Source organism: Rosa rugosa, chromosome 3, assembly GCF_958449725.1.
Source record: "Rosa rugosa chromosome 3, drRosRugo1.1, whole genome shotgun sequence".
Classification (NCBI taxonomy): domain Eukaryota; kingdom Viridiplantae; phylum Streptophyta; class Magnoliopsida; order Rosales; family Rosaceae; genus Rosa; species Rosa rugosa.
The window spans coordinates 52,916,499-52,942,359 of record NC_084822.1 but is presented as its reverse complement, the minus strand read 5'-3'; the positions used below and the strand labels follow the sequence as shown (position 1 = coordinate 52,942,359).

At 37.8% G+C, this 25,861-nt stretch overlaps 6 protein-coding genes across 6 annotated transcripts; 4 read left to right on the top strand and 2 right to left on the bottom strand.

Annotated features, from left to right (window-relative positions):
* The first annotated feature begins 256 nt into the window (after positions 1-256).
* LOC133737934 (uncharacterized) lies at positions 257-2,666 on the top strand. The gene is made up of 4 exons (XM_062165393.1): positions 257-360; positions 739-886; positions 1,019-1,821; positions 2,110-2,666. Exons 2-4 carry the CDS (start codon positions 744-746, stop codon positions 2,664-2,666), a joined length of 1,503 nt encoding a protein of 500 aa, XP_062021377.1. The 5' UTR covers positions 257-360; positions 739-743.
* Positions 2,667-4,079: 1,413 nt separating this feature from the next.
* On the bottom strand, positions 4,080-5,703 carry LOC133737933 (uncharacterized). The gene is made up of 5 exons (XM_062165392.1): positions 5,444-5,703; positions 4,965-5,151; positions 4,650-4,877; positions 4,329-4,561; positions 4,080-4,245 (listed from the first exon to the last, which is right to left on the bottom strand). The coding sequence occupies exons 1-5, from the start codon at positions 5,701-5,703 to the stop codon at positions 4,080-4,082; spliced, it is 1,074 nt and encodes a 357-aa protein (XP_062021376.1).
* A 4,864-nt stretch (positions 5,704-10,567) lies between these two features.
* On the top strand, positions 10,568-11,251 carry LOC133738816 (uncharacterized). Its single transcript, XM_062166471.1, has one exon. It carries the CDS (start codon positions 10,680-10,682, stop codon positions 11,082-11,084), a length of 405 nt encoding a protein of 134 aa, XP_062022455.1. The 5' UTR covers positions 10,568-10,679; the 3' UTR covers positions 11,085-11,251.
* Positions 11,252-12,121: 870 nt separating this feature from the next.
* On the bottom strand, positions 12,122-14,505 carry LOC133740550 (uncharacterized). Its single transcript, XM_062168507.1, has 5 exons — positions 14,167-14,505; positions 13,955-14,066; positions 13,646-13,719; positions 12,978-13,559; positions 12,122-12,587 (listed from the first exon to the last, which is right to left on the bottom strand). The coding sequence occupies exons 1-5, from the start codon at positions 14,368-14,370 to the stop codon at positions 12,438-12,440; spliced, it is 1,122 nt and encodes a 373-aa protein (XP_062024491.1). The 5' UTR covers positions 14,371-14,505; the 3' UTR covers positions 12,122-12,437.
* Positions 14,506-15,672: 1,167 nt separating this feature from the next.
* Positions 15,673-19,050, top strand: LOC133740549 (probable alkaline/neutral invertase D). Its single transcript, XM_062168506.1, has 5 exons — positions 15,673-15,726; positions 15,832-16,210; positions 17,117-17,548; positions 17,814-18,372; positions 18,523-19,050. The coding sequence occupies exons 2-5, from the start codon at positions 15,848-15,850 to the stop codon at positions 18,816-18,818; spliced, it is 1,650 nt and encodes a 549-aa protein (XP_062024490.1). The 5' UTR covers positions 15,673-15,726; positions 15,832-15,847; the 3' UTR covers positions 18,819-19,050.
* A 945-nt stretch (positions 19,051-19,995) lies between these two features.
* On the top strand, positions 19,996-21,951 carry LOC133738506 (uncharacterized). Its single transcript, XM_062166064.1, has 4 exons — positions 19,996-20,352; positions 20,440-20,610; positions 20,932-21,180; positions 21,403-21,951. The coding sequence occupies exons 1-4, from the start codon at positions 20,146-20,148 to the stop codon at positions 21,676-21,678; spliced, it is 903 nt and encodes a 300-aa protein (XP_062022048.1). The 5' UTR covers positions 19,996-20,145; the 3' UTR covers positions 21,679-21,951.
* Positions 21,952-25,861: the final 3,910 nt, after the last annotated feature.

Here is a 25,861-nt window from a genome sequence, read left to right as displayed (position 1 = left end):
TATCATTCCGATTCTGCCCCTAAGGTAATAAACCTTTATAACCTTCCATTTCAAAATCGGGGAGCTCAAATTTTCTCTCTCCTTTGATCAGAAAGCTTCCGATTCGATTTGATCGGAGATCTCTTTCCGAGATTCTTTCTTCGCCGCCCTCTCCGTCGAAAGCTTCCGATTTCTCTTTGTGCGTCTGCGACGATTTGAAAGTGGTTTTGGAGCTTCCTCAGCTCTTTTCTCTTTTTCTGGATCTCTGGTTTCGTTGGTGTTCGTCTTGATCACGTTATTGTGTTCTTCTTCTTCGTTGACTCAGTGCTTAGTTACAGTCTCTCTATTTCTTCCTCTCTCTGGTTTTCTCTGATTTGATCGGTAAGCCATCTCTCTGTGAATTTGTTCGTTTTGGATTTTGCAGTGTAATTTTGTTGTTTGTGTTAAATTGTTGAATTGTTCGTTTTGGATTACTGTTTTCTTCTCCTTCGTCGGACTCAGTGCTATGTTGAATTGTTGATGATGTTTTGTGCTATTGCTGTACTATATTTGTTCTATACTGTGATTTTTTTATCAGTGACATGGCCAGTTACATTTTTAATACTGCTGTTTTGTTCAGGAATTATCATTTATTTTGCGAGTATGATGTTGTTCTTCTGTTCAGGCATTAACAGTTACTTTGGCAGTGACTTGTTTGTGTTGATTCTGTTGATTTCCTTAGTACTGACATGGATAGTGATTTGTTTTATTCTTGTGCAGTTGTTATGGATACTAGCTATGTTGTCAAGTTTATTTATTCTGGTGAAGCAGCGACAGTTCCATTGTTGCATAATTGGTCGTTTGTTGACCTATGCAATTCCATACGCTCTCGTTTTCCGGATTTGATTCAAGGCAATTTCATGTTGAGGTACATTATTCCTCCGGATTCTACTTCATGTTTTCTAGAGAGTGAAGTTGATATGAGAATGATTTTTAGGAATTTGGTTCGTTACAATTCTGATTTTGTTGAAGTGTTTGTGACTGATTTGCCTTCTATTAGTGAAAGTGTGGTGAGTAACACAGTGTGTGAGGATTCTAGTACCATGCTTGAGGAGAATGATTATTTGGGGTGTTATAGGGCAGAGGCACCGAAGAGTTATATGACGAAAGGTTGGGAGAGTTATATTCATTCTGAAGGCCAAAAGTTTGAGGGTGGGGTTGTTGAGTTTAGGGATAAGCTGCGTAAGTATGCTATAGAAATTGGCTTTTCATATGAGTTTGTTAGAAATGACAAGGTTTGTGTTATTGCTCAGTGTTCTAAGAAACATTCTCAAGGCTGCAATTGGCTGGTGAAGGCTTATTTATGTAGGGCTAATGGTTTCTTTATGATTAAAAGGTTGGTTAATGTTCACACTTGTCATGGTGTGATTCGTTTGCAGAAGAGTAAGATGATGGGATCCAAGGTTGTCAAGTCTATTGTGCTTGATAAGATTCGTGCCAATCCAAACGAAAAGCCAATTGATATAGCTGATGAGATCAAGAGTGATTATGGTTTGGATGTTGCTTATCGTACAGTTTGGTATGGTACGGAGTTGGCAAAAACAGCCCTACATGGTGATGAAGCTGAGTCTTATGCTCAGCTACTTTGGTTCAGTGAGTCTGTTATGAAGTCAAACCCCGACTCTAGGATAGTGGTTGAGTTTCATCGAGAAACACACAGGTTTCAGCGTATGTTTGTGAGCTATGGTGCATGGATGAAGGGTTTTCAATCTTGTAGACCTATTCTTTTCATTGATGCTACCTTCATCACCAACAAGTACAAGGGGCAGATTATTGCTGCATCGGCAAAGGATGCCAATCAAGGTTGAATCTCCTTCATTACTTGTAGTTTTTTATTTTTCTTGTTTTCTATTTGCTGCCATGTCTTGTTTTTTTTTTTTGTAATGTAAGTGACATGGTTAGTTACATAGCTACTGACATGGTCACTTACATGTTCATTGACAGTTACATGTCCAATGACCCAAATGTTCAGTGATTTGAATGACATGTCTCTGGCCATGTCACTGTCAAGTAATTTGCAGTTATGTCAGCGACATGGTCAGTGACATTAACAGTTACATGGCAGTGACATTATTTTGTTTTTCTGTTCAGGCTTGTATCCAGTTGCTTATGCTATTGTGGATTCTGAAAATGAGAGTAATTGGAGATTTTTTCTTGAGGTTTTGGCTGAAGAGTTTGCAAAACACCCTATGAGGAGGGTGACATTCATTTCTGATCGTCATGTTGGGCTTGTTAGTGCTTTCCCTAGAGTGTTTCCTAATAATCCACATGGGTTTTGTTTTAGACACCTGATGTCTAACCTTTCTGACAAATTTCCAGCTGGATCTTACCTCAAGGATCGGATTCCTTACTTGTTTATGTGTTGTGCTTATTCTCGCACACCGGAGATGTATGAGTTCAACATGGAAATCTTGAGGAGTGAAGGCGGGGACATAGTTGCTCAATTTCTGGAGGATCTTCCCAAGGAGAACTGGTGTATGGCTTACTTTAATGGTGAAAGATTTGGTGAAATGACAAATAACTTGGCTGAGTCTTTCAATAATTGGGTGTTGCCTTTGAAGAGTCTTCCTATTCTTGATATTAATGATGGCATTAGAGTGAAGTCCATGGCTTCAATTGCTGCTCGGAAGCAGGATGCTCATGAATGATTGTCTGAGTTGTGCTCAGTGATTGAAAAGAAGCTGAAGGACAATTTGGAAGTCGGAAGGCATTGGAGAGTGAGCAGGTCTGATACCTATGTGTATGAAGTTCACTGCCAGAAGTACAATAGCATGGTAAATTTGGAAACTCGGTTTTGTTCGTGTGGAGAATGGCAGCTGTATGGCTTCCCATGTTCCCATGCACTTGTAGTGATCCAACAACATGGTTCTTCCCCATATTTGTATGTCAATGAGCTGTACAAGGTGGATAAATATCGAGAAACTTATTCTTTCCCAATTAATCCTCTTCCCTCTATTTCGAAGCAAGTGCATGATTTTGGTAGAGATGCGGTGATCTTGCAGCCGCCTTTGACTAGAAGACCACCGGGAAGGCCTAGAAAGAAGAGGTTCAGAAAAAGGAGCGAGAAAACCAGGGTGATCAAGTGTGGTAGGTGTGGAAAATGTGATGGTCACAACAGAAAGAGTTGTACAGCTCCGATATAGGTTCAATTCTGCCTACATGCCTTTAACAGTGACATGGCAAGTGACATAGCAAGTGACTCCAATACAGTTTGAATATTTGTTTTGATTTTTCATTTTTTTCAATAAATGATAAGAAGTGCTTGTAAGGTGCTTACTCATTGGAATTTTTTTTTTTGACTATGAGACAGTTTTTCTGCTTTCTTCTTTTATAAATCCTTCAGTATTCTTTGTGTCTACAGGTTTTTAATAGTTACATGTACAGTGACATAACCATTTGTAAACTAATTTACTTGTCCATTGACATTAGTTTTTAGTTATCTTGTCGGTGACTTGTTCTATGACTTGTAGTTGGATTACTGCATATAGATTTGGTCATTGGCAGCGGAACGCTGCCGTTGTGGTGCAGCGGCACGCTGCAAATATTAATGAAAATTAAAAAATGAAGTAGCTACAACAACTTTGGTTTATTAATTGGCAGCGGAACGCTGCCGTTGCGGTGCAGCGGCACGCTGCAAACTGAAATAGGAATATCATTATGGCTGTGACTTCTCTAGTGACTTATAGTTTTAATGTTTTTTGTCCAGTTACATATTCAGCTACATGCTTAGTTACATGTTCAGTTACATGGTCAGTTACATATATGGTAAGTTACATGGTCAGTTACATGGTCAGCTACATTATCAGTGACTTGGTCAGTTACTTGAGTTTTACAGTAACTTGCCTAGTGACTTGGCCACTGACATTCAGTTTTCTTTTTACTTGGCCAGTGACTTAAGCAGTTACATAATGGGCAGTAGTGAATTTAACAATGACACTTTCAATTATATGCGTCTTTCATATTTACATAGTCAGTGACTTGCCCTATGAATTCAGAAGATGCATTAAACTTGAATAAAAAGATCCATACAAGTATATTTGCTGAACTAAACAAACAAATTTCTACGATTCTTCATGTGTTGAGTTCCAGCTGTGCCTACTTTCTGCAAATGACTTTACAACATGAGCTCTAAACTTCAAAATATCATCCTTTGTGAGCTTCTTTGGAACTCTCCCTTTTTTTGAAATTTTCTCCATTGTGTACATTACAAAAAGTCCGCAATCCAATCTGTTCATCATATAAAAATTGAAGTAAATGAATTTGAACTTTATAATGATTATATTGACATTTTTAAAGAGCTGTGTACTTACGAATCTTCTCCTTGCTGAGGGTTGTCTTTGAGTTCTGTCACTGCCATTTTTGTTTTATAGTTATTCTTGATCCACTTTATGCTTTCTCTCTCGGTTTCAGTCAATGGAACTTCCATCATTTTCAGTTCTTCTTCTGAACTGTTCTTTTCATCAAATTTCATTCTGCATCCCTGTTCCAGCATGTCATCGGCTTGTTCTTTTACTGCTGTCATCCAAAGTTCTACCATGTCAACCTGCATTTCCAACATCGCAACATAATCAATAATATGCTTTCTGCTTAAATTAAATATATGAAATTAGTATGACGAAAGTGTTCCATACCATTTTTTGTACATTTTTAAAGGATTTTCTAGTTGATGATTTTTTCGGTCTTTTTGAATCACAGTGGTACCAGTTCTTTAATTCCTTGTCAAAAATGAGCAGTGTATGATGAAATCCTGATTCATGTGAGATTGGGAACAATATATAGTTGGATCTTGCCAGATTCTGGAACAGTGGTTCGCATAGGTACAGATGTACATAATACACCGTCAAATTTTCTGCAGAATTCTGTTTGTAAGAAAAAAAGAAGACAAGTTATTATCAATTAAGAATCATTTGCTTTGATTGTAGATTGATAATCGTTCCACTACTTACCCAGCACAAGGGATTCATAAAAGTTGGGACATCCAAGCCTTGTGATTCTTTCTCCAACAGCTGATCAGTCAAGAGAATTCCATAACATTCGATGCAATTGCTTGCTATCGGTTCGTCCATGATCATGTCTTTTAAATCCTGTCTTGAAACTTGTGCTCCATACTGTCTTCCATCCCAGAAGTATACTCTGCAAAGAATGAATAGTGTAAGTAACATAGATAGTGATGTCGTTTATTTAACAATCACATGGCCAATGACTTGGCCTGGCCAGTTACTTCCACAGTTACATGGACAGTGACTTGGCCAGCGACTTTACTTGGCCAGTTACTTTGTCAGTTACATGGACAGTGACTTGGCCAGTGACAATAAGTTTAAAATAGAACTTTCGTCTTGGCCAGTTACTTTGATAGTTACATAAACAGTTACTTGGCCAGTGACAATAAGTTTAAAATAGAATTTTGACTTAATTAAAGTATTACCCTGATGGTGCATTTTGCCAATATTTCTGGACTCTCCTCTTGGTGTCCTGGTCCATAAAATTGTATACTTTGCTCTCCTCCCAGTTTACGACCTCAGGAGGTAGCTGCTTCTCTTCTTGCTCTTTATTGATTTGTGCATTTTCTGCAGCGTCCATCTGTCTTATTGCTTCCCGAACATCCTCTGGTACATCATCCAACTTCTGTTGTGCTACCATCTGTTCTAGCCTTTTACGTTCAGCATCTGGCAGTGAGGCCTTCATCTCATTTTCTTTTTCTTCTTTTTCTTTCTTTTCAGCCTCTTTCAATCTCTCTTCAATCTCCTTTGCTTTCTTCTTTCGTTTTGCTTTCACATCCCCCCACCAGTAAATGTTGTCCTTTTTCTGTATTCTTCTCCTATTCTTTAATCTCACAACGTAAGAGTAGAGACCCATTGATGATACAGTTTCACCAGAATGTTGCTCTGTAAGGCGCATTGTTAACTCTCCTTTTTTGTTCTCCTCTGGTGTCTTCTGCTCTTTCTCTGGGCTCAACGTACAAAGAGGAAGGCCACGCGCAGCTACAAGACTTTTTACTATCTGAAACATGTCAGGTTGTTTTTCCATTTCTTCGACTGTGAGCATGCAGACTGTGGGGCTCTGGAACAGTGAGTCCTTTTGCGATGGAGTTGTCGATTGAGTTTCTTCTTGCACTGTGCAGTGAGGTGGAGATTGAGCTGCTGCTGCTGCTGCACATTCTTCGACTGTGCAGATGCCATGGGACTGAGCTTCCTCAACAGTCGATTGATCTTTATTTTCTGCGTTTTCAGCAGCCTTAGATGCAGCACCATTTGATTCATTTTTTTCTTCTGCAGAGGTAGGTGGTGGGGAGCTGTGCTGCTGAGGTGCTGTTGAGGTGTGAGTCTTTTGGTTCAACATTTGCTCCAATTCCTTCAATTTTATCTCTAACTCCTTCACCGATGATGCAAGGCAGAAATTGTCGGTCACAAGTGTAGCATTTCGTTCCTCCAGATTCATCATGTCCTCCGTGATTTTCCTTAGTTCCTGTTCCTTTTCGTTCAGTTTTGTCTTTAAATTATCTTTCTCCACAGTGATATATCTTATCTCCTCCTCCTTTTTCTGAAGCTCTTTCTCCCACTTGTTTTTTTCTGAAGTTGTTTCCTGTTCAGCCACCTCAACTTGTAGGTTATCTTCTTTGTTTTCACAATTCTGATCATCAGTTCCTTTTTCCTCTCCTTCCGGAACTGTCTTTGCTTCATCTGATCTATTCTCCTCTTCCTCGGATTCTGATTCCTCTCTATCCTCCTTCAGGTTTTCAAAGATTTTCTGAAAGAAACATATTCAATATGTCAGTGACATGCTATGTGACATGAGCAATGACATGTTTACAACAGTTATGAAGGCCAGTGACATGAAGTGTGAATTGGCCATTGACATGCAGTGTGATAGTGACTTAATCGGTGACTTTTAACCAAGATAGTTACTTGGCCAGTGACAACTACTTTGACAGAGAAGAAAATACCTCTAGTTTTTTCAAGCTGTTAAAACTTGTCCAATTTTGTATCAGCTTCTGGATGTCCCATTTTCTCATCCCATGATCTTCGTTCTCCCTTCCAGATATTGGCTTGATTTTTCCAGTCTTTTGACAGAACCAGTACTGCTTGCACAAAAAACAAAAAAAAATTAGTCATAGTGACTTGACGAATGACATGCAGTTTGTCTTGATTAGTGACTTGACCAGTTACATCTCAGTCTGACAGTAACTTACCAGTATTATCAGAACGCAGCCCCCCGTATTACCATATGGGCTGCTTGACTCCTTTTTCTTTTTCAAAGTCTTTATAGACTTTTTTAAGAAGCTTCCAACTTCCCTTGCCCAGTCATAAGATCCGATCTTATCCAAATTTTCGCAGGCTTTGACGTAGTCCCATGAAATTGTTCCTCCTGCGTTTGGGAACATAAACTTGATGGACAAGTCCAGCAAGATTAATCTTGCCACATTTTTGTCCTTCTTCTCAATCCCATCCTCTGTTGTTGGATTGTCTTTCAGCGCATCTTGCAGAGCTTTCTCCACGGCTTTCTTGTTAATTCTCGCTGTGTTTGAAAAAAACTGCTGGACAAAGTCGGACTGATATGCACCCTCAGAAGTCTTTGGGACCAAGTCACCTTTTTCTGGCATTCCTAGGATCTTTGAAATATCTCTTGTCGAGATCCTGAATTTCTTCTTTCCAAAGAAGAAGAGGTCAGTTTCATGGTCGTAGGCCTGCAGGAGGAGTGTAATGAAATCATCAGATTTCTTGGCTGACTTCTCCTCTATGTAGCCACCATGGAATGCATCGACAATATTTCCAAATGGTGACTGCCTGAGCAAATCTAATGTTCTTGCACTGAGATTCTTCTTGTTATCTTTAATTGTGTTCAAGAAACTTATTAATGTGCACCTGTACTGCACATGTCCTGGTTTCACATTTCTCTTCCTCTTTGGTGCTGCTTCAGTTTTTTGAAATAGCACCAAAGAGGAACCCTTGTTTGGTGATTGTTCTACTTTTTCTTCTTCTTCTGTTTCTTCCTGTCTTTTTTTTTTTTGATTTCAAGCTCTTCTTGAGAATCTGCTTCAGTGATGGTTCTTCTTCTTCTGTTTCTTCCTGTCTCCTTTTTTTTGATTTCTTCAAGCTCTTCTTCGAATTCTTCTTTCTGTGTATCGTTCGATCGTGTTCTTCATCTTCTGATTCCACCTCTTGGTAGTCTTCGTCATCATCGCTTGGTTCCCTTTCTTTTCTTTTTGTTCTTGCCATTTCTGATGTTTAAATTCTGTTGAAAAAATAAGAAGGTTAGCATTGAGTTTGCAGTTACATAATCAGTTACGTAGTCAGTTACTTGGCCAGATACATATATTGTAAGTTACATGATCAGTTACATGGTCAGTTACAGCTCATTTCAATGACAACGTCAGTTACATGATCAGTTACTTGGCCAGTTACATATGTTGTAAGTTACAACGTCAATTACATGGTCAGTGACATGATAAGTTGCATGCATTGTAAGTTACATGGCCAGTTACATGATCAGTTACATGATCATTGACAGGAGTTTAACACACGTTGCCAATGAGTTGGCATTTTCCAGTGACTTATCTGGCCTTTGACTTGTCTAGCGACCTGGCCAGTGACCTCACTGGCCAGTTTCATTATCTGAGCCTATAAAATATGTATTTGCACTAGCAGAATTTCCATTCAAGTAAAGCCTAAAGCCTAAACAGCATGACACACAGTCATTATCTCCATATAAATTGTTATGTTACTGTCCATGTCTCTGTATCAAATCACACCAAAATGGAAACAGAGTCCCTCCAAAATCAAATGATACCCAGTCAGTAGCCTATGTCACTGGCTATGTTACAGCATCAAACTAAAATTTGAAGACAATCATTGATCATCTCCACTCAAAAAAGCTTTAAATCTTCACTCAAACCAAAACTTTGAATCGAATTGTTTTGTTTCAGAATCAAATGCAGAAATAATTATATTATATTCGACTTATAATTCCAAAACTAAATACTATATCAATGACTCGAAATTAAGTAAGAGAAGTTTCTGAGAATCAAGGCTGAAAGATTACCCGGTCGAGGTAGACGATTCGAGTTCTGCAATTCTTCAAATCCCTAAAATTTGGGGCTTTTTCTGTGAAGTACTTTTCAGAGTCGGCGCTGCTTCACCGTTGAGCAAAACAGTCGTCGGAGAAGGTATGTGTCTAAGAATGTGGCCGCCGGAGATTAATATTTCTCTATTTCGGAGTAGGTTTGAGCGGTTTTTTGAGGTTTGAATTTCCGAAGTAATGTGGAGAAGACGAAACAATAGTGCCGTTTTAGTCTACCTCTTACAAACCGCCAGAGAAAACTGACGGTGGCAGTTTTGTAATTAAATTGAAGTACAGTGGTAGAACGTGAACATGTGACCTTAATTATCATCGGGACATTTGTGCTGTTTGAATTATAATAAGGCACTTCAAAATGACCTTTTTTTATCATTATCCCTTTTTTTTATGCAACAAAAGAAACTTATAGACCAAAATCAGGAGCACAACCACCTCCAAATAGATCAAACTGGAAGACGGTGCTCAAAGATAAGGAGGCTGAGAAAACCAAAGGGAGAGGGAGAGAGAAGAGTGACTTGAATTAGTTAGACTACCAGCTAAGAAATTGACTTCTAACCAAATATGACAAATGGAGATGGAAGCAAAACGAGCCACCCTTTAATTTCTTGGATAGCAAAACTGTATTTTTTAAGGGATTGAGATACGGTTATTGAGAGCATCAATAAGAAGTTTGAAATCCCCTTCAACAATTAGAGATTGAAAGGTCATGAGAGAAAGGTGGGACAAGCCCTCTCGAAGCGCTACAATTTTCATTTTGATCATTGTATTCTTCATTAAAAAATTTCTATGATTTTACTCGATATTTATCCACACTATACGTTATATATATCGTCATCTGACAATAATTTTGTAGTTTGTGTATTGAGTTATTATAAATTTATTTTAATCGACTTTAGGCAGATTTAAGAACCTAATCCCAAAAAACATGAGGTCAGGAAATCTAAATATATAATAACAGTGGTGGAACAAAGATGAAATTTTTTTTTTTTTTTTGGGACAAGATGGACTTCATTTCCCATCTCAACATTTTATAACATTTAAGTTTGTTGTCTCCCGTTCCGACCCTCCCCATTATCATTCCTAATTTACAAGATAAAATTGTAGCAACAGTTAACTGAGATGATCTTTCCTCATTCTCAAGATTTCCATAATGGGTATATACCCAAAGTCATTGATTGGTTTTGCATCACAGCAAATAACAGCATATCCAAACTTTCCTTGAAGATCTGCAACCGAGAAATAAGAATATATTCATTCCTTTCCTGTGTACGCGTCATTTCTATATTTGACACAGTCTAATCTCATTTTCGTATCAATCTTTACTCGGAGGGCATATGTCCAAAGAAAATTGAACGGAAAGGGCGGTTGTGGATAGAGTTTTCAAAAACAGAACTTATGCCAAAGCAGATAGATATAATATATGAGACTAACACAAGAAGCTAAAGCTCTATTTCCCAGCACGACCAACTCTCTCTACTATATATACTACACCACCTCAAGTCACATTTAACACTAGGAGAAAATTAAGCCTGAATTATAGAAGTTGAGAGATATATATATATATATATATATATACTTCGTTTCTAATGGAGTCCTCTGTGATTGAAAGAAAGGGATCAGGGAAGCTAGGCTGGAGAGAGCAAACCCTAGCCTCCATGTCTGTACCTCCTTCTCCTCTGATTGCCCTAGTTGGGATAGTCGTGTTGTTATTGTACCTTTCGTCCTACTCAAATTACAGGGCCCAGATGTATAAGACCCAAGCTAGTTTCAATCTTTTTCTCTTGTTTTTGCCTATGATATTGATATTCCTGGCCTACTACATGACCAAGTATGGGAGGTTTATGAGTCCGACGACGAATGAGAAGGTGGTGAATGCTCAGTCCGGCGCGTCGCCTTGGGGGGTTAGTTTGTTCCTGGGGCTCATGCTGATGTTGGTCTCCTATCAGTCTTATTTTCAGTCCAAGTGGTGGCCGCACTGGCGTGCTATTTAGTTGGTTTATTATCAACCAGCTTTTTGAGTCTGTTTTTGTTACAGGGCTAGTACAAGTAGTTTTGAGTTTACAACCTCTTCATGTACTCTGATTTTGGTATTGCAGTAGTTCATGGTGTTATTATTCCGTGAAAAAATTATGTGCATGGAGTGTGTTATTTGGATTTCTATTTTGTCCATGAGTATTTGTACAAGTTCTTATAATTTGTACTGCAACTGACTAACAGAATTTAGTTGCTTAAATAGGTGACATTGTTATCCAAATTCACATACGACACTACTCAAATTCAGAACTTTCTTCGTGTTCTGCTTCTTCTTTACGATAGTAAGAAGGGAAAATATAATTCACCGTTTTTGAGTTTATTCAGATCGATGTGCCACTCTTTGCTTCAAACGCGGCTAATTAGGTGGCCTCAGCCGAGCTTCCATGCTTACCGCCCTCCATTTCTCCTCCATCTACACATAAAAGACAACAGAGGAGGACCAAAACCCCAAAACCAAAACGCCAATTTCACTTTCTACAGTGAAGTTGGTTTTTACCTCCGAGATTTCATCTAGCAATATATCAGCATAGGAGGACCCTCGCGCTCGCTCCATCCGGCAACCATCTCCGATTTGGGGCTCTTCAGGTTCATAGTAGGTGGTTCTCGAGCCTTCTTTATGATACTCCATTGTGACAAAACTCTCAGAAGAAATGGACTGAATCTGTAATACGTGTCCTTCAATTCAATTCAAGCCTCAATGTAATGCTGTTCTCACTATTGTCCATGCTACACTGAATGCCCTCTTGTTGTGCTTTTATTGTTTCTATGTTTGAACTTTGAACTAGCCATGAACTTTTGTACGCATCTTGAAGCTTTACCATATATATGTAGTCTTGCTCTCCATATCTTTTGTCTAGAACTTGTAACATTATTGATATTATGTATTAACAGAAGAAAGATTGGAAAATGACATGAAACTAAAAAACAAACACATGCTTAGAGGTCTTTCACTCAAAGGATCCAACAACTGGTGGATCTTAACTAAATCAAGTCATAGAATAAGGTAATGGAATAGCTGAGAGAAACTACAAAGTTGTTGCCATGGTGGGAATTTACACCATAAATGTGCAAGACAACATATATAGATGCAATTACAATCATGTTGCATTCCCAAAGCTATACTCTCTGTCATCTATGACAGATCCAAAAGCTACAATCTTACAGGCCGCAAGCTGACAGAGCTTGCCCTAAACCCTAAAATCAACACATACTTTACATGAAACCAAATCAATGCCTACAAATGAAGAGGACAACACAACACAAGCCTTAGGCTTGTCTGAAGAGTTGTCCAGAACAAAACACATTACAATCTACCCCCCTCTGGAAGATGATGTCGAAGATTTGCCAGATGCAGGACAATGACTCTTCACTTTTGGTACTTTAAAGCTGGACGAGAACAACTTTACAGTTCCCTCAGTTATTATAACATCATCTCCATTTCTCTTTGAACTGCTCCTCCCCTGGTTATCCAGAAACAAACAAATGGAGTTAGATTACAGGGCAACAAGCATACAAAGACTAGCAAGTAGCTTTTGATTTTCTAATATCCTGTGTGCAATAATATTAGCAAAACCCCTTGTCTAAACAAAGTGAGCCAGTAACATTGAAACGCCATTACACAAACCAATTAACTTCAAGAAATTTATAAGTGCAATAAATGATGCTTCATTCTTCAACCTAACCAAGAAAATCATATATGATAGTTTTACTGTTTTAGTGAAAGATTCTTTCTTCCCACAGTTCAGGAGAATCGAGCCATCAAAGTACTATTGAGTCAAAGCCACTAGCAGATGTATCACAGAAGCTAAAAATTTCAAGGGGGAAACAAATAGTATTGACAGTAAAAGTACCATTTTGGTGTTCTTAAGAGGATCAGTAAGTTGTACAGCAGACGACTCTTTCTTGACTGTCACAATACTTCTATCAAGAGCACTATTTTTGCCTCTCAAGTTATATGCTCTGGTTCCCGCTGAACAGTGGTTCAAAACAGGAGTCGTGGAAGCACTTGCAGACTTTCTTAACGACTCCAGTTCCCTTAAAACTTTGGAATTTTCTTCCTTCAGCTTGGTGAAATCAGTCTCTAATGATGCAATCTTATCATCCTTTTCTTTGTTTGAGGACTGTAATTGCTCCATACTGGCAAGAAGAGCCTGTATCTTTTCATCAGCCTGGTCAACTTCAGACTGCTTACTCTTTAGTTTACTGGTGTAGTCTTTTTCCAAAAGATTATACTGATTCCACACGAATTGCTTCTGAGCCAAGAGTGCAGATACCTCAGTTTTCTTTTCCAAAGCAAGCTTATCATATTCCTGCTGTAACTTTCTCAGATCATCATCCACACCTTTAGAAAGCCGCTTTTCTTCATTAATAGTTTTGGACAACTTTGTATTGCTATTATTTCTTCCTTTTCGTTTACTGCTCTCCCCACCTACCTATGATTAATTAAGATCTTAGAACAATACTCGGACAGAAACCAACACGAAATTGCAATAGAAATGAGGAAGGTAGTTATATGTACCTTCGAATCAGAGGATTCTTTGGCGTGTAATTCAACCCATCTTATAAAATCGTCCAAGTCCCTCTTTATATCCTCTGGATACAAAAAGACCAATAAACAATGAGGAAATCACACACTTACAAACAAGTAGAACACTCAATTTTGATCCAAATAAGATCGAAAACTAACACAACTTAGTAGCTTAAGTAGACATTGTTAGCCAAATTAATTCCAATTTCTCTATCCTTTGGAAGCAGAACTATAGTAAAACCACAACAACAACAACAAAAAAAAAAAAATGAAAAAAAAAAAAAAAACTAAAGTATGTACCTTTTTGAAATTTGAAGAGAACAGCCTCTCTTTCCTTCAAGCCCAGAAGCAACTCCAATTTGGCCACCTCAACCACACCACCCTTCTCTTGCGTAACCAAATCCGCCTCCAACTACACCACAAATCACAAGAAAACCGGACCAGTTTTCAGCGAATTCCCCCAAAACCGAGAATTTCAAAACCCTAATTTGAATTGGGGGAAATGAATTTACCTGGGAAATTTGATCTTGCAATTGGCTGACGCTGAAGGCCCACTTGTCGTGTTCCGTTCTGATCCGATCGGCGAGCATTTTGCGCTCTTTGGCCATCGTCTCCAGCTTGGACTGCTGCTCCTGTAAAATCTGGACCATGGCGTTGAATATGTGCTCCCAATTTTGACTTTCCGACGACGATTTAGAGCGAGTTACGGTACCCATTTCTGAAGAGAACTCAGATAGAAGATTAGAAGTGAAAGATTGAATCTTTACGAGGAGCGAAGCAGAGTGGAAGAAGAAGACCGTTGGGAACTTGGAAGTGTTTTGAAGAGTGTTGAACACTTGAACAGAGAAGTAATAGATCAACGGTCAAAATTTAAGAGTGAAGCGGTACATTTGTGTTTTTGTAAATCTTTTCTTTTTGCGTTTGTTTTCTTTTGAACAAGGGCCCAACGCAAAGGCCCAAAAGAATGAAACGAGTTCATAGCGTGAGGATGAGAGAAAAGCAAAAGTGGTGATGCAATTTAGAGTTAGACCAAAAAAAAAAAAATAGGACGTGAATAAAATTACGCAATCAATTTCAGTTGTTTGTTCATGCGCACTCTCATTATCGTGGATCTCTAGGCTGTAAAATGAATCTTACGATTTCAGAAATTATTATGTTGGTCCTTGGCCTAACGGGTTAACCAACTTCTCTGTTGTCAAGGACTAGGTATTTCGATAGTGCATGGTCCATTACTGCCTTACTGGCTTCTACGTATTTAGTGGAAAAGGCCAAGGGGTTTTCTAAAAGCAATCAACTCTTTTCGGGTCTAGTGTTGAAGAAGAGTACAAGACACTCGCCCTTACTCTTGGTAACGCAATAAGATGTTCACATTATCAACGAAAAACAATTGCAAAATCATACTCTTGCTCTATTCTTTTATCCTCTTTACTCAACTTGCACAATTGCAGATGATATTTAAAGTTTTCCTTATAGAGTCTTTTTATTTAAAAAATGGAAAAGGAATACATAGAACTATCAAAGGTAACTATGCTATCTCGGGCAATACAAGACTAGAACAAGAGGTCAAAATTATGACCTTAAATGACGATATCCTAACTTTACTTTCCATGCTACCAATCATGTACGTTTTCTTCCCCCCAAATTAATACCAAGATTTGACTCACAGAGGTTCTTCAACTTAGCTGCCCCTCCAATCCATATTATTCCCCGAAAATGGTTGCTTACCTCTTAATGAAGCCATAGAGTTAAGAAAATGAAGAAAAACTGGGAAGCAACCTCTTTGAAGTGTAGAAAAGAAAACATAATTAAAAATCTGAATTAATTTGTTTCCAATTATCAGCCTTTGGACTTTTGTAATTTGTAGCGAGTGTGACATATATTCACTGATCTGAATTAGGATAAAATGAAAGACAAAATGTGGGGTAACTCCCAAGCAGTACATCGGATTTCCCGAGATACCAACCGATATATATATACCTGTATATTAAGCACCCAACTTCACTTCAGAGAAGGCATAAGTATATGCTGTTAGAGACTTAGAGTAACCCCTCTCTCTCTCTCTCTCGTTTTTGGTAAGCATATGAATTTTGTAGAAGAACTGTATAATCCATGTTTAACAGAATATAATTTCCCATAACTTTGTTCCTATTGATCAATGGAAATCTGCAAACCTGCAGATATTTGAGGATCGACATGTCTCCGACTGCCGCAGCGGAAAATGGAAGTGTAAGAAGTAGTCATGAGGCTGCCGGCAGCATCTTTGACATCGGAGACTCCGAAATTCTCAAGTTGCTGGAGAGACCTAAAACAATAAATGTGGAGAGGAAGAGGTCCTTTGATGAAAGGTCATTCAGTGAAATGTCAAACATTGAACACCTCGAGTATATGTCCTCGTCAGTTTTGAACACTGCCACGCCTAGGTCATGCTATGACTCGCATTTCATGGTTTCCGATGCTTGGGAGACCTTGAGGCGCTCTGTTGTTCACTTTCGCGGCCAGCCTGTTGGGACTCTTGCTGCAGTCGACAGTTCCGTTGAACAACTTAACTATGATCAGGTTAATTCATTAATTCTTCTCCGTCTTTTTTCTTTTTTACATAGAGAATAGAATCTCACATTGGAAATTAAATTTAAAGACTTGTATGATAACATCTAAAATCATGTTGGTATTGAGTTGGATGCTCTAATAAAATATTACGAGTTCTCTTTTCTGGGCAATGTGCACTCTAAAATGATAGGAGAGCTTCTAATGAGCACATTACACTGAAGACTTTCTAATCAACAGTTTGGGGGACTCACTTTTCGATTACATTACAGCAAATTAACCGTTAGATGTTTATCTATGTATGAGTAGATCACTTCTGAAAAATTTCTTTCAAATTGCTAATCGTTAAAATACCGAACTAGATCAAATCAATAGGCAAACCAAATCTGTGAAACCTGAACCATTCATATTTATAAACAATAAATCACGATTATGAATGCATTAACGATTTTCAATTGGTTGAAAAAATACATCAATGATTTACATATGAGTCTCTAAATATTTAACGGTTGATTTGCAAAAATGTTATCGAAAAATGAGTCTCACAAAAAAATCATCATGAAGTTCTCATTTAAGTGGTCCTCATTAGATACTCTCCCCCTAAATGATATATCAAGGGTTTTACAAATTTACAATAGCAATTTGACAAAAGGGTTGCTGCAAACATTTTTCTTTTTGTGTTTAACTTCATAAGGTTGATGTTAATTACCTTGATTAGCAACCATGTTAGTGACAAGTAAGGGTCATAGATATCATGTTTCATGACTAATTGGTCTACTTTTCAGTTTTGGTTTCAAGTTTATACTCTCCCAATTTCCATTTCATCGTGGCTTTATGCTATCCTCAAGTGTCTGATTCTGTATTAGCAAATAGCAATGAAGAATATATCCTAAATTGACTTGATAAAAGTAACGGCAGGTATTTGTTAGAGACTTTGTCCCGAGTGCATTGGCCTTTTTGATGAATGGGGAAGAAGAAATAGTGAAGAACTTTCTTCTGAAAACGCTTCGCCTCCAATCATGGGAGAAAATAGTCGATGAGTTTAAGCTAGGAGCAGGGGTAATGCCAGCCAGTTTCAAAGTAGAGCACGACCAAGTAAGAAACAATGATACCATCACTGCAGATTTTGGCGAGAGTGCAATAGGAAGAGTTGCTCCGGTTGATTCAGGGTTTTGGTGGATCATATTGCTTCGTGCTTACACAAAGTCTACCGGGGACTCTTCACTCGCCGAACTGCCCGAATGCCAAAACGGTATTCGCCTCATTCTCAGCCTCTGTCTATCCGAAGGCTTCGACACTTTCCCAACTCTGTTATGTGCTGATGGATGTTGTATGATTGATCGTAGAATGGTTAGTTCATTAATTAAAGAAAAAAAAAACTTAAAATTTTAAATATTTATATTAAATTTGAGTACTAAATAATGTGACATATACCATGTCAAATGTCATGCACCAATTTTCGACATTGTGATGTGTTATATATTACATCATTTTATACTAAGATTCTGTACTGAATTTCGGTATAAAATTTTGGTTAGCACTACTCTTAACTAAATTTGCATTTCAAATAACTATTCTAACTAGTGTAATGTTTCTCTTGCACTTTTTTTTACAGGGCGTGTATGGGTACCCCATAGAAATACAAGCACTATTCTTCATGGCTCTGAGATGTGCTTGCTTCCTGCTCAAGCAAGACGATGTGGGTAAGGAATTTGTAGAGAGGATAACTGATCGTCTCCATGCTTTGAGCTTTCACATGCGGAGCTATTTCTGGCTGGACCTGAAGCAGCTCAATGATATATATCGCTATAAAACAGAGGAGTATTCTCACACAGCAGTGAACAAGTTCAATGTAATGCCCGATTCGCTTCCGGATTGGGTGTTCGATTTCATGCCGAGTCGTGGTGGCTACTTCATCGGAAATGTGAGCCCTGCGAGAATGGATTTCCGGTGGTTCTGTTTGGGTAATTGTGTGGCGATTCTGTCGTCTCTGGCAACCCCTGAGCAATCTGCAGCCATAATGGACCTTATTGAAGAACGTTGGGATGAGCTGGTTGGAGAAATGCCTATGAAAATTTGTTATCCTACCATTGAAAGCCATGAGTATCGAATTGTCACGGGCTGTGACCCCAAGAACACTAAGTGGAGTTACCACAATGGGGGCTCTTGGCCAGGTTGGTTTTTTAGACATATCCGAAAGACCGAAACATAACATGCTCTACGTATTGTTAAAAAATCTAAAACATCACATGCTTCGGAGCATGAAATTATATGTTCTCATTGCAACTATACTTAAATTGAAATATGTTAATTTGTGGTTGTAGTGCTTCTATGGCTGTTGACAGCGGCATGTATAAAGACGGGACGTCCCCAAATTGCCAGGCGTGCGATTGATCTGACTGAAAGCCGGTTGTCGAGAGACCACTGGCCGGAGTACTATGATGGCAAGTCGGGGAGGTACATTGGAAAGCAGGCACGTAAGTTCCAAACATGGTCCATTGCAGGCTACTTGGTGGCGAAGATGATGTTGGATGACCCTTCTCATTTGGGGATGATATCACTAGAGGAAGATAAGCAAATGAAGCCCCTTATAAAAAGATCTGCTTCATGGACATCTTAGATGTTTTACTTGCCAAACCTAATATTGTTTCCAATTCAAACTTGTGAGTAATCAAGTATAGACATGTTGTGTGTGTGTGTGTGTGTGTTTGGTGGGGTGGTAAGGCTTTGGTCTCTCATATGAGAGGTCAAGAGTTCGAGCCCCATCAATGGTGGGAGTGGGGTGGGGTTTAAAAAAACAAAAAAAATATGTTGAATTTTGTATAAACAGAGTGAGCCTTTTATCTTATCTAACTATGTTTTTTCCATATCATGTTATAGAGCGTTCTGAATACTTATGGTGAGATTTTAGAGTTTAAAATCTCTATTTTGGGTTTAGATTGTTTCAAAATTTTGTTGGAGTATGACTTCGTCAAAATCTAGACATAAGACCTTCATATTCGGAAGTTGAATTATAAATGAGAGTTTCGACTTTGACATTTGTATGAATCTCGATTCTAAATGTCTTACATTGTTTTAGGAAATCGATGCCTTCAATATCGGTATTTTTTTAGTTGATAAGTTTTTATTAGGTGAAATAAGTAAAAACTTGATGATATCCTAAACAGTTAATAGAGAATCGTACTCAATAAAACATACTTTTCAGTCAAATTTCAATATAATGAATTTATTTGTTAAAAATAGTTGTCAATGGAGAGAGTCGATTCTTTCAAAATTGAATGGAACTCAGGTTTTCATATATATAAATCTTATCATAAAGGGAGAATAGTCACTTTCGTCACTCAATTATGACTCATTCGACATTTTGGTCACTCAAGTTTCAAATATATCACTTTGGTCACTCAAGTATTACACTGTCATTCACAAAAGTCACCCAAGGGGCATTTTTTTTCACAACGAAGTGACTTTTGTAAATGACAGTGTAATACTTGAGTGACCAAAGTAATATATTTGAAACTTGAGTGACCAAAGTGTCGAATGAGTCATAGTTGAGTGACTATTTGTGGAATTCTCCCTATCATAAATAACTATTTTTTTCTCTGTTTTTGATTGTATTATCATAAAAAAAAACTTTGAAATTTACTTATTTCGAAGTATACATTTAAAAGAAAGGTTAATTATTTTGTTTACAAAATTAGAAGGTTTATCTTTTGAAATTTCAATTCTAGTGGAGGGGTAGTTGAGCCTTTCCATTCTCTTCATTTGGAAGATAGAAATACCTCGGCGTAAGTATAAGAACACCTTTCTCCTTCCTTTTCACCCCATCTGCATATTCATCTCCTTCAGTGAAAACTGGGAAAAAAAGAATGTGATAAGAGTTTCGGTGTCGTATGAAATCGGAAACACGTCGTGTATCGTGTCGTTCCTAGAGCAATACTACTACCGCCATGTCAATGTCAAAGAGGTCCAAACCGGAGAAGACCCACATGCCCCAACGTCAGCAGCACCCATCATTTATGCGAATTGACAAACAAGAGAGGCAGCAACAACCCAAAGACCGAAGCTTTCAGGCACAAGACGTATGTAAGCAGCAGAAAATGGGTTCTTTTCCAGTCCCGGACGAGATTGCCCTCAGAATTGCTTCGTTACTTGAGGTACGATCCTTGATGGTTTCAATTTCTTTTGGTTCTTTATATTTTCCGCACTTGTTGATGTTTTTGTGCTCTGTTTTGGAAACAAAGGTGTGGGATTTGTGTGCGTTGGCTTGTTGTTGTAGTTGTTGGAAGGAGCTTTGTGGGTCTGATTGCCTATGGGAGTCTCTAGCAAAAAAGAGATGGGCTTCTCTGGAATTCTCAGACGAGTCTGAGTCTGAGTCTTCATCTTCCACTGCAATCAGAAGGCCGAAGGACAAGGTACTTTAACTACTTTCTTCAATTTACAGTATTCTTTTCATGGTTCACTTTCCTATTTCTGATATCTGCAATTTTCTGTACTAGAAATTTGTTTTCATTTATTGATGATCAACAGACCTTCATATGTTGTTGACTTTTTAGTGACTTAGATGATTTAGTTGTATAAAGATTTGAGCTTGTGGTGATGATCGATATATACCTAATGAGATATCCATGATTGCTTAGAAAGGAAAAGTGGAAAACACATCATGTTTGTTTGTTTACATTTGTATTAACAATCGGGAGTCAAGTGTATAGTTATAATCTTATATTGCACTACAGGGGTGGAGGCCCTTTTACGAGGAGGTTCACGATCATAAGGCTGCTAGTGCTGCTTTGGTGATCGATTATGTGGAGAAATGCTCAATATATGGATCTCTTGAGGTTGCACAATATCAAAGGGCGATTGAAGACCTGCACGCGATGAGATTTGGATATGAGGATGTAGTATTGCTCCTTTTGAAGCCAAGTCTTAGTGTGCAGATCAACCTACTCGGTTTGCATTACTGCATGAATTGGCTTAAAGTGCCGGTGTGTGGTTTTTCCCTCTGTGTCTACTTATGAATTTAATTTACAAACCTGTTCTTCGTATACCTTTATCTGTTTTTGAATTGCATGAATACTCTGTTATTAACAACATTAACTTGTTTGTAATATCTGGTTGAAGAAATATCTGATTACAACATTATCCAATCCCATGTTTGTAACTGCTTATTGTATATTCCTTTAGTAATTGAAATACATAATTGGCAGGTCAAATGTGTTGTGAAAGAACTAAGAATTAGGAAGTTAGCGGAGCGGCGAGTTTGTGTTAAATGGTGGACGCTTGGCAAATGGTCCAACGGTTACGGTATTCGCATGAATGACGAACTACATTCTCATCAATTCACATTGTTAGCTGTTGCACTTGCAAGAGCAGAGGAGGTTCTTGCAGTGCTGTATCGAGGTGCTATTCATGAGGTACTACGTGTTCAGATTATGGTGGCAAAGCCCTCAAGTACACCTTCATCTTCCCTACGTATATTCTGAAATGATCAGTGGATTCGGCAGGAATAACGATGTTCGTATATATGCCCTCTTAATTCTTGCTTGATGATCTTGATATTTTGTTGTACATGATGTGTATGCACCTCTTTTTGGTACTCTTTCACCAAAAAAACATTCTGTTGTACTTGTGTGCAATTGTGCATACATGAACTTGCCTGGGGCGATTAATGTTAATATGTACAATGATGTATTTCACCTACTATACTTTCAGACTTTCAATTGAAGGTGATCAGTTTGGCTATTCGGCTGTCAATACATTGCGGTTTCTGCTAATCGTAACAATTCTCTTAACATCTTGAGGAATGAAGAGCAATGTTAAACGTTGTTTGTGTAAGATCAAATATGGACATAACACATATCATCATAAAGTAATTGATGATTAGCTTAATATCAATCCTAGTTTAACATGGATACAAACAGTGAATCAATACTAGTGACTTAATAAAGTAGTGTATCAATTCATTAAGGATAGTAATCCATTGCTTAGTCTACAAGAAAGGTTACAAGTTGTGATACATTAGGAATCTAATAGTGAAACCTAAACCGACAAGGAATGCTTTAATGGGAAGCTTCTTGAGGTTTAAGTCTCATATATATACAGATGAATTGGTCCCTGATTACTACCACGACTATTGCATATTGTTCTGTCCATTGAGAAGCAAGTTGGTAAGTAACAGAATACCACATTCAGTGATCGAGTTAAGCAGCTGCATAAGATGGAATCCATGACAATAATTGCAGAAGGTAAGCCTTGATCTTTTTATGATTGTTGTGCATATGTTGTGAGCATGTAACTATGGTTTTACAATTGGTATCAGAGCATAGGCTCACAAATATGAAAAATCGTTTTAGGGTTTTGCAAAACAAACATAAAATTTTTTAAGAGTCTTTTGCTTTACGGGTCAAGTAATTGATCAGGTTACTGACCAAGTCACTGGTCATGTAACTGGTCAGGTATCTGACCAAGTAAGTAACTGACCAGGTAACTGACCAAGTAACTGGTCAGGTACCTGATCAAGGTAAGTTACTTAAGTCGACTGCTGCATCTGGTTAATTATAAAATTCACGCTTCCGCTATGATTTCTTTAGCAGCAAATTGAAGAAAAAGCAAAAACAGGTTTCTCTGTGAGATTGATTTTGATTCATAGCATGATAATTGAATTTTTGATTATGCCCAAGAACCCTAGTTGCATTCCCGGCGTGCGTTAGGCTAGAGTAGATGGTGACCGGATGAAATTTACAATTTCTTGATTGTTCTATGGTTTCTTGGAATCGAATCAATTTTGGTTATGCTTGAATATGCATGTTGAATTGATTGATGATATGGTATTGTATCTGTGATTGTGTAAAATTGTATGAAGAACAGAAATCTCCCAGATTTTGTTTACACGTTGTTAAAGTTGACAGATACAAGAGCTTAATTTTCTTACAAGGATGAATCTGGATAGAATGTAAAGTAAAAGAGCTCATATGTTTTGTGGTTTTCTGTTGGCATAAGTGATTATGATGCACAAAGCATCCTTCATTGATGTTGGCAGAAAACATTGATCAGGTACGTGTAACTGGTCAAGTAACTGACCAAGTAACTGTACCTGATCGAGTAACAAAACTGAAATTGTGTTTTGTGTTTTAAAACTATGCTTCAGTTTTATCTTCCAAAGAAGTGGTTAAGTATGGTTTTAGAATACAAAACAGCAGTATGCATGCTTGATGAAAATAAATACGGATACTTAGAAATTTTTCTTCTGTCTAAAGATGTGGATAAATTTCTTTGGATAACTTGTTTTCATTAAACATGGCATATTGATAAAGAACTCCAGGATGTTATGCTTCTGCTCAAAAGTGTTGCTTAACATTGTTTTTTTGTTATGGACTGACATGAATGCAAGTATGGTTGTTTAGGTTTTCTGTATGTTCTTGTTTTGGTTGCTTAAAGCTAAATAAAACACAGAAAACTTAAAATTAATTTTCTTTACAAAATTGAGAACTCACATGAATTTTGTTTTGCTCCTTAGGTAACTCTTACATGAACTTGAACAGTGTCTTGATGTTAACTGGAACAAATTATAGAGCTTGGCTAGACTCTGTGGAAAATTATATGGGAATGCATGAGAACATAGACTACTGCTTTACTGAGGATAAGCCTGAAGAGTTAAATGAAAAGAGCACCAAGAAAGATACTGACCTTTACAAGAAGTGGCATAGATCCAATAGAATGGCTAAGAACCTCATCAGAACATCTATGTCTAAGACTGTCAGGGGAAGTATAGAAGAGCCTGAGCTAGCATCAGATTTTCTGGAACTCATAGGTGCTAAGTTTAAAGAAAGTGAAAAAGCAGAAGCAGCTAGGCTAACCAAGGAGTTTCATGATTTGAAGTACATGGGTTCAGGGGGAGTTAGAGAGCATATTATGAAGATGATCAATATAAATGGCAGACTCAGGGAACTCTTAATGGGGGTTAGGGATGAGCAAGTAGTGCATTATGCACTACATTCCTTGCCTAACAGTTTTAGTCATCTTAGGACCAGTTACAACTCTCAAAAGGGAAACTGGACTCTAGATGAACTTATATCCATCTGTGTGGATGAGGAATCTAGGATCAAGGAAGAAAATGAACCTGCTACAACCATTAACCTCATTGAGAAGCCTAAAAGGAAAAAGCCCAAGAATAAGCTCAAGCCTACCAAAGCCATAACTAAGAGTTCAACAGCTGCAGTGGCCAAGGAAAACAGGCCATTCAGGTTCAAGTGCTACTTTTGCAAAAGAGTAGGACACATGAAAAAGGACTGCACTGGCTATAAGAATTGGTTAGCCAAAAAGGGTAAGATTTTTTCTAATACAGTTTTTTCCTTAGAAATTAATCTTATAAATGTTGAACCACAGTCTTGGTGGATAGATTCAGGCTCACCTATTCATATTACTAATTCTTTGCAGGGATTCATAAGGAGGAGAATCCCAAAAAGTGATGAAGTGAACCTGTGTGTAGGCAATGGCATGAGAGTGGCAGTCAAGGCTATTGGAACCTTAAAGCTCGATTTAGGATTAGGGAAATTATTAGTTCTGGACAATGTTTTTTATGTACCTTCCATGAGAAGGAATTTGGTTTCAGTTTCTCTTTTAGTAAAATCTGGTTGTAGACTTGTTATGGATAGTAATGGAATTCTTATTTCTAAAAATTCTGTTCAAATTGGTTCTGGTGTTATTATGAATGATTATTTACAGTTAAAGTGTTCAATGGCTCAACAAGAAATTTTACTTGTTGAAAATAACACCAACAGTACTAGCACTTTAACAGGTGTTAAAAGAACCAAACTAAATGAAAAGTCTGCATTTTTATGGCATAGAAGACTCGGCCATGTTTCAAAAGAGAGACTGAAAATTTTGGTGAAAAACAACATCCTAAATGAACTTGATTTGTCTGATCTAACAGACTGTGTTGAATGCTTTAAGGGAAAAATAACTAATACTAGAAAGAAGACTGCATATAGAAGCCAAAATTTATTAGAACTCATACACACTGATATATGTGGACCATTTAGGCATCAAACTATCTGTGGGAATGTGTATTTTATCACATTCATTGATGATTTTTCTAGATACAGTTATGTTTATCTACTTTCAGAAAAGGCACAAGCATTGAAAGCTTTTCAAATCTTTAAGTCTGAGGTAGAAAATCAACTAGAAAAGAAAATCAAAACAGTAAGATCAGATAGAGGGGGTGAGTTCTATGGCAAGTACACTGAATCCGGCCAACAAAAGGGTCCATTTGCCTTGTTTTTGCAAGACAATGGAATTAAAGCTCAATATACAACACCCTATAACCCACAACAGAATGGTGTTGCAGAGAGAAAGAATAGGACTCTTTTGAACATGGTTAGATGTATGATGTGTACAACAGGTTTGCCTAAATTTCTGTGGGGTGAGGGTTTAAAAACTGCAAATTATATTTGCAACAGAACACCTAGCAAAGCTATAGAAAAGACTGCTTTTGAGCTTTGGTGTGGCAGAAAACCTAGTCTTCATCACTGCCATGTTTGGGGATGTCATGCAGAAGCTAGGATTTATAATCCAAGCTTGAATAAACTTGATCCTAAGACAGTTAGTTGCTATTTTATAGGTTATCCAGATAAATCTAAAGGCTATAAATTATATTCTGCTCATCAT

Coding starts and splice junctions, on each gene's coding strand:
- LOC133737934 (XM_062165393.1), top strand. CDS start 744: ATGGATACTAGCTATGTTGTCAAGTTTATTTATTCTGGTGAAGCAGCG. Junction 887..1,018: donor CAAGGCAATTTCATGTTGAG/GTACATTATTCC, acceptor GCCTTCTATTAG/TGAAAGTGTGGTGAGTAACA. Junction 1,822..2,109: donor GGCAAAGGATGCCAATCAAG/GTTGAATCTCCT, acceptor TTTTCTGTTCAG/GCTTGTATCCAGTTGCTTAT.
- LOC133737933 (XM_062165392.1), bottom strand. CDS start 5,703: ATGAAGGCCTCACTGCCAGATGCTGAACGTAAAAGGCTAGAACAGATG. Junction 5,152..5,443: donor TGGCAAAATGCACCATCAGG/GTAATACTTTAA, acceptor CATTCTTTGCAG/AGTATACTTCTGGGATGGAA. Junction 4,246..4,328: donor CCTCAGCAAGGAGAAGATTC/GTAAGTACACAG, acceptor TATGATGAACAG/ATTGGATTGCGGACTTTTTG.
- LOC133738816 (XM_062166471.1), top strand. CDS start 10,680: ATGGAGTCCTCTGTGATTGAAAGAAAGGGATCAGGGAAGCTAGGCTGG.
- LOC133740550 (XM_062168507.1), bottom strand. CDS start 14,370: ATGGGTACCGTAACTCGCTCTAAATCGTCGTCGGAAAGTCAAAATTGG. Junction 13,720..13,954: donor TCTCTTCAAATTTCAAAAAG/GTACATACTTTA, acceptor TTTTGTATCCAG/AGGATATAAAGAGGGACTTG. Junction 13,560..13,645: donor AAGAATCCTCTGATTCGAAG/GTACATATAACT, acceptor AATTAATCATAG/GTAGGTGGGGAGAGCAGTAA.
- LOC133740549 (XM_062168506.1), top strand. CDS start 15,848: ATGTCTCCGACTGCCGCAGCGGAAAATGGAAGTGTAAGAAGTAGTCAT. Junction 16,211..17,116: donor AACAACTTAACTATGATCAG/GTTAATTCATTA, acceptor AAGTAACGGCAG/GTATTTGTTAGAGACTTTGT. Junction 17,549..17,813: donor GTATGATTGATCGTAGAATG/GTTAGTTCATTA, acceptor TTTTTTTTACAG/GGCGTGTATGGGTACCCCAT.
- LOC133738506 (XM_062166064.1), top strand. CDS start 20,146: ATGTCAATGTCAAAGAGGTCCAAACCGGAGAAGACCCACATGCCCCAA. Junction 20,353..20,439: donor GAATTGCTTCGTTACTTGAG/GTACGATCCTTG, acceptor TTGGAAACAAAG/GTGTGGGATTTGTGTGCGTT. Junction 20,611..20,931: donor TCAGAAGGCCGAAGGACAAG/GTACTTTAACTA, acceptor ATTGCACTACAG/GGGTGGAGGCCCTTTTACGA.